This window comes from Branchiostoma floridae, chromosome 4, assembly GCF_000003815.2.
Source record: "Branchiostoma floridae strain S238N-H82 chromosome 4, Bfl_VNyyK, whole genome shotgun sequence".
NCBI classification, from domain to species: Eukaryota; Metazoa; Chordata; class Leptocardii; order Amphioxiformes; family Branchiostomatidae; genus Branchiostoma; species Branchiostoma floridae.
Genome location: NC_049982.1, coordinates 13,165,297 through 13,172,267, shown reverse-complemented (window position 1 = coordinate 13,172,267; position 6,971 = coordinate 13,165,297). Strand labels below are relative to the sequence as shown.

Sequence of the window (6,971 nt, the reverse complement as noted above, 5' to 3'; positions counted from 1 at the left end):
CACACTCAAATACGCATTCACACACGAAACAAAACTCAAACACACACACATACTCATACACAAACGCACTCAAACACAAACACACACACTCATACGCATACACATACACTCATACACGCAGTCACACACACAAGCACACACTCATACACACACACATGCACACGCACACAAATACACACACGCCCCCCCCACACACGCACTCATACACACATGCACACGCAAACACACACACTCATACACACAAGCACTCGAACATATTCAAACACACACGCACACACTCATACACACATGCACATGCACACACTCAAACACACACACACACACACTCATGCACACACTCAAACACACACACACACACACACACACACACACACATACATACACACACACACACATACACATATATATATATATGTACATTCAAACACTCACAAACTCAAATACGCATCCACACACACTCTTCGCACTCTTTCACAAACACACGCTCTCTTTCACACACACAAACAAATCTCACACACAGTCATACACACATACTCATACACACACGCATTTGCACCCACAAACAAAAAAAGAAAATCAGTCATTTTAGTAACTCGTCACTCGTTAAAAATAACATTAAATACATAGCATCTTGTGCAAATTGAAAATGCATTTATGATAATTGTTACAAATATTCAAATCGATTTTTTTTCCAAGCGTAATTGATTTTGGAGTCGGATTGGCGTCATCATCAGGAGCGTTCTGTTTACGCTCGCGGCCACGGAGTGACTTTGAACGCCCACATAGCGTCGCATCGGGACTCGACTCCAAAATGCGTATAATCAGCCAGATTAGGCCGACGTTTCTTTGATGACCTGCATTTCTATGTCATTGTTCATGTCCTTCAATGGGAGTGATTTGGTACTCCCTGCTGTAGACTTGGTGTTTGAGGTTGAGGTTGAACCGTTCACGGACAGTCTGTCTGCGGAGATCACGATAGCCTGACTCAGCGACGGGCCGTTTCTGTCCCCCTTGCTTCCTTTTCTTTTCCTGATCTCCATGATTTCTTTCTGAAAAGGAAAATGCCAAAAAAAAAGGCATAAAACTTTCTGATATAGTTCAAACATGATCTTTTGCCCAATGCTATGTTCGTGTGGTCAAGCAGACATGATAAACCTAGAGTTTATGATCGCTAGCCACTCCAACGGATGGGCATTACAAAACAACCACTTAATGGGGCCGTGGACTAGATCACTGTGAGATTGACCTCTGCTGTGTGATGTTTATCATCCATGACCCCAACACGTATGGGGGCAATGGGAACGAGTAATGGGACAATTAGGCGCCAGTGTAGGAGATAAACTGACGATTTCGTTTACTCTTGTTCCGTGTTTATCACAAGCATATTGTTTTTTGCGAAAGATGCAATCATCCAAAACCTCTCAAACATGCTATAACCACAGTCTTGTTCATAAACATCAATAATACAGTAATATAATTTGATGTGCGATGTTGTACATATTACTTCTCAGCTTTTATTTCCCTATCTTGGACGTGAGTGAAGTCCACGATGATTTTGGAGTAAATGCATTCTAAAACTCAACGCCATGTCGGTACCTACGTTGAGAACGTTGATCTGGTTTTTGAGCAAGATGATCTCCTTCTTGCAGCTGATGTGATCATCACAGCCGTTGGTGACAGTCCCGGAACTCCCCTTTCTCGTCAGAAACTTGCCCGATCTCTGAATCTCGAAGCCATGTCTCAGACCTTGCCAAATCTACAGGAAAGTAATAATAAGATGACGGTTATACTGACTCTTTGTTGTGGTGCCGACTTTCTGTGGCAATTCTACGGTGTAAATGATAGTTTCTATGCATTATAACTTACGGTTCAAATGTTGCAAATCTAAACATTCGCAAATTTTCTATAAAATATTCATGGTACTGACTACAGAAACAAAATCAGACGAACACGTATATACTTATGTTATGAAATCACGCAATGTTGAAGTCAATGATCATGATTTGATATTTAACATGTGTTGGAACATATATACATTACCTTTGGGACGAAGACCAGCGCCAGAGTGGTAGAGGTACAGACAATGATGCAGACTGACAGCACGGCGAAGCTGATGTCCAGCTGCTGGGAGTCCAGCAGGTTGATGATGGGAACCCCGACAGCTGACATGATCATCACGTTGTACACGCACAGGCCGATCTGCTTGGAGTCGTTCAGCTCGGGGATCTGGACCTTCCGCGTCTCCCAGGCCAGGAAGATGCCGAACAAGATCAGGATTCCTAAGAAAGAGAAATAAGGCGACATTAGAATAACATCGTAAGTACTTCCACTGCTATAGCTAGCTTCAATATATTCCTGCCAGTGGTTGGTTTAATCTTTTCGGTTAAGACTGATTTTGCATATCTGTCAATCCGTCAAGATTGGCTATCTACAATTGGGTAGTCTGGAACCTCCTACGCCACTCAGCTGATTATGCGCTTTTAACATTGAGTTGCTGCTCTCCATGAGGCGCTGTCGAGGACATTCAGATAGGTCTAACTTGAAGGCAGTGACGTAACATACACATTCGCTATTCCGAAGAAAGCATTACATACGTACTGTCCGCTTGTCTGCTCGCCTTTGCTCTACACAATTTTCAAAGGAATTGTCGTACGCGTGCATTCAAGTTGTTATGAGTAACACGTCAAACAATTTCTGTCATCATCCATACTCTTAACCTTGATCCACGCCAGGTTGTAATGATCACTACTGTCTATATTGTACAGTACTAGTGTTTTTAATCTCATGCTGCGAGTTTCTAGTCGTGATGTAAGGTGTGTATATATAGCAACTGCACCCGGTGATATTTGTGTAGCTATAGAATGCCCTTGCCCTTCACATGTCCAAATAGTAGGTGGCACGTATACGCAGTAGACTACGCACGCTCAGCAGCGCCTGAAGCAACAGCGTCTGGTGAGACCGAGACGTCAAATGTCAAACTCGGTATGTGGCATCATCCACATTGTTTCATTTATCTTCTTGTTTCAAGCACGCCTTGAATACTGTGGACTGTTGATGTCGCGCACTTACAAAAAGTAAGTGCGCGTATGTCATCCATAAATTTTACTTGCTGCGGCCTAATCAAATTTTTCACTATGATTTTTCACCATCGATATATAGAGCATGCAGTTGCACCACTTTGTAGACCCATATCAATAAAGGATGAATATACCACCGCCCTTGGGCAGTGGTTGGTAGTGTATCACCTTTTGATGCGTAGATGATTCCGAGCCAGTACATCAGGTAGTCGGAGGTACATCGCCTTAGCTCCGGGAGGTATAGGACGTCGTTGCGGTTGGGATCCTCCTGCGGAACGTGTGATTAAAACAAGACACATCTGAGGAAGGTGTTTACATCTCATCATTGATAATACATGCTTTACAAAATTACACAGACTCTATTATCATTGATAATGCGTGCTCAATCATCATTGATAATACATGCTCTGTCATCATTTATAATGCATGCTCTGTAATCGTTCATTATACATGCTTTATTACCATTGATGTCGAAAATAATGCTCTATGAAGCGAGTCAGACTCTTCAGTTGCAAGCAAACCCTTGTGGTTATTTGTTGCTTACATTTATCTGACGTATCCCTAGACGGTTGTATGTGCGGCAACCCCTAGCCTGTTGCGATTCTGCTGAACTCGGCCCATTGGTTAATGGTATATTTCTGAAGGCTGAATTCCTTTTTACCACGGGCCCATAAGGATTTCCAATCCCCCCAAAAGACCGCTTTACGAGCACCTCGCAGGTACTAATGAACTCGCCCTGAAGCCAGTTCATTGACGTTACCAATCAGAGCGTTTCTTCCCGCATTAATGACAACATGAATGCCATCGTCAGAGTTCTGATAATCATTCCGTGGTCCTGTTTTTATTACATCTTATCTTAATAGTATTTGCACAGGTGCGGTCGGTACAAATACACCTACTCTACGTACATAACATGTGTGAACAGCTAAGCAACATCCTCTCATTACGCAGCCTCGTGGATTGCGGAAGGGGAAATATCTGCTCATTTTTGAGAACATGAAGTACGTTTCTTCATCGTTTCAATTTCCTTATCTTTTTATTGAAGAGTAAAGATTCATAAATTAACATACCTACCCAGCAGCGGCGTCTGAATTTCAATCACTTTTTCCCAAAGGAGAACAAGTCGTATTGCTAACCATTTTCTCAGTTGTAAGACTGATGCTTTCACTTGCAAACCAATTTTGCACAGAAAATGAAACAGAATTTACTTTCCTTTGATGTCCACCCCCATCTTTAAATAGCCCTCTAGATACATATTGAGATAATCAGTCTCGTTTGGTAAATCCATTCGTTGCATTACAAAGTCTGAAACGGTCTTCACAGCCCCACTGTTAATACTGTGGACAAGAAGTAATCTCTGACATGATCTCATCGTGCCTCGTCATTCGGTGCTATACGACCAGAATACAGAGCCTTTGCCGTGAAACAACAAAAACGCTTCTGTCTTCTGTCATGATGATAATCTCTGACAATAAAGTAGCCCGGCGGAAATCTAATCAGTAGCGGCGTATATCTGCGCGGGCGATGTTTTACGTTGAAGGACGAGTTTACCTCTTCTGGAAATTTCTCTCGCTGCATGGTGATGGGGTCCAGAACCTCCCACAGCATCAGGAAAACCACGTCCATCAGCAGGAAACTCCCGACCATCGCGAACAGGTGGAAGTCTTTGATCACCTGTGCGTAGTGTAGGATGGATCCGGAGATCTTAGTCTCTTTTGAAGAAAATGTTTCGCTCGAATTGGACAGAAACATTTTTAGTAGGTTTGTGAAGTCTTAAGGATATGTAAGATTTCTCTTATTATGGATTATGGTAATGAATGTAATTCTTGGAGATGCATATTTTGTAGTGTGCATTGCATAATGTTTGACAGTTTGATAATGTGTCAACTTGTAGTTGTGTGGCATTTGGTAGTTGTTTGGTATCTAATAGTTGCAAAACGTTCAATGGTAAAGATATTTGCATCAGATTTGAGCCATCTTACAGATGTGCTTTCTGTGGCAGAGACCATCTCGAATACTGGGGCTACTTAGGCTAAGTTTCTGAAACGGGACCCATCCCTTAGCCATAGCAGATGCGGTAGGGCTGATGTTTTATACATGTAGTGTATGGTGTTCGGTAGTTATCATATGTAGATGTGTACCTTTTTCTCCACCTTGGTGTGTCGGAAGAGAGCGTAGACACGCCATGTTTTGCTGAACATGCTGCCAAACGCCAGAGTAAACCCCACCACCATGATCCACACCCGAGCCTGGACAGATGGAAACACAAAGTTATTTTCTGATGATTAAAACATTAGCTACAAACCCTTAAGAGTCTGCAGTTAATTATGCCTAACACCGTTATCTTTTTTCCTTATGTTTAGGTGGTTCATCCATCCAATAGGAAATATAGTAAAAAAAAAGTTCCCTAGCCTGTTGACTGGCCGAAACCACACAGTGACAGACTTGCTAAGTATTTTATATTTGACATCTACTTTGCTGGAACCATTTTACGTCTTTCATGGCCTACCATACCTTACACATGTAGAACGCTTGATTGGACTCTGCCACATTCTCTGTGAGTCCGAACAGGATGATGGCGAGGTATGCAAATATGCACCCCAGGATGAGCGCATTGTTCAGGCGCGGGGAGGACATCTTGATCACTCTGTAGAACACGGAGGAACAGACATTGTACAGGGCAACCTACTGACATGATTGACATATGCATGCATCAACAATGCGTAACCATGGACGCTTTAATGGAATATCTAAACATACAGCAAATGATTGTTTTTGTGTGTATATTTATGTCTTTCCACCAAAAATGTATATTCGAGAAATCAATTTACATTAAACAATTGGCATAAGCCATTGCCATTAATCAAGTGACAATGTTTACTTTTCTCACATCGGTAGCCTACCGATAGTAAGATAGCAACACACACAGTATATTACAACAAGAATGTCGAACCTTTTTTCCCTAAATTTGAAGTTGAAGGCCAAGAACAGCAGGCAGAAGATCATCCCCAGGCCTGCCAGGCTGACCATGGTGTACAACAGGCCGTCTGACACGCGGATCTCACGGGTAATCTTCCGTACCTCGTCTACAGGGGGCTGGCCACCTAGAAACGGTAGTGATGTTTGTGATATTAACAGAAATAGAATAGACATATATTTGGTAAAACATTATCAGAGTCGTCTGCAGTGGTAAAACAAATTACAGCAAAGAACAAGTTAAAGTTTGTGTGCTGTTGATCAAACTTTAGACTGGACCACTTTCTCATAGGGAGCGTACAAAGACATGTAAGTCATTGAGGTGGCATCATAACATTTAAAGACTAACGTAATTTTTATATAGAAATATGAAACATTAAGTAAACCGAGTACAGCTATCTAAGAGGCACGCATTACTTCAAAGAATAGGGACTTGACTGTTGCCTGATATCGCATACCTGTGTGGGTGGTCGTCTCCTGACAATTTAATGTTGCCAGAGGCCAGCACGCTAGCGTATCACTACTCAAAAAGTAAAAACACCACTTAAGGAAAGGGATGCCGAGTTATTCCACTTGATAATTGGCTCAAACAATTCAGCAGAAATGCGAGATGAGCCCTTGAGTATAAGCTAGGTCATACGTTACACGTAGCATACACATCCACTCAAGCAAAACTCCGTCTGGATTGGCAATCACTGATATATCCTGCCATATGCTCCCGGCGCCGGCCGGCCTGGCAGCGCAACGCTTCGCTGCGTAACTTCATAAACATGCCATCCACTTGGGAAGAAATTAACATTTATAATGTCAAAGCTCACCTGTTTATGAACCGTAAGTGTGTCAGATGCAACTCCTGATTTTATGCTAGACACATCAATAGTTTAAGAGGGTTACACGACCCACAAAGCTCAGATGAAA

The 6,971-nt window shown here is 42.3% G+C and overlaps 1 protein-coding gene across 2 annotated transcripts in view; it reads right to left on the bottom strand.

The window, feature by feature from the left end:
- Positions 1 to 583: 583 nt before the first annotated feature.
- Positions 584 to 6,971, bottom strand: part of LOC118414736 (gamma-aminobutyric acid type B receptor subunit 2-like) — a 52,603-nt gene continuing 46,215 nt past the window's right edge. For both annotated transcript variants that reach the window (XM_035818947.1, XM_035818948.1), the window contains exons 11-18: positions 6,031 to 6,181; positions 5,592 to 5,724; positions 5,219 to 5,326; positions 4,629 to 4,751; positions 3,246 to 3,345; positions 2,041 to 2,279; positions 1,601 to 1,756; positions 584 to 1,049 (exon numbers count right to left, since the gene is read on the bottom strand). In XM_035818947.1, the coding sequence (XP_035674840.1) occupies positions 831 to 1,049; positions 1,601 to 1,756; positions 2,041 to 2,279; positions 3,246 to 3,345; positions 4,629 to 4,751; positions 5,219 to 5,326; positions 5,592 to 5,724; positions 6,031 to 6,181 (1,229 nt within the window). In that variant the 3' untranslated portion in view covers positions 584 to 830. The remainder of the gene's footprint in view (positions 1,050 to 1,600; positions 1,757 to 2,040; positions 2,280 to 3,245; positions 3,346 to 4,628; positions 4,752 to 5,218; positions 5,327 to 5,591; positions 5,725 to 6,030; positions 6,182 to 6,971) is intronic.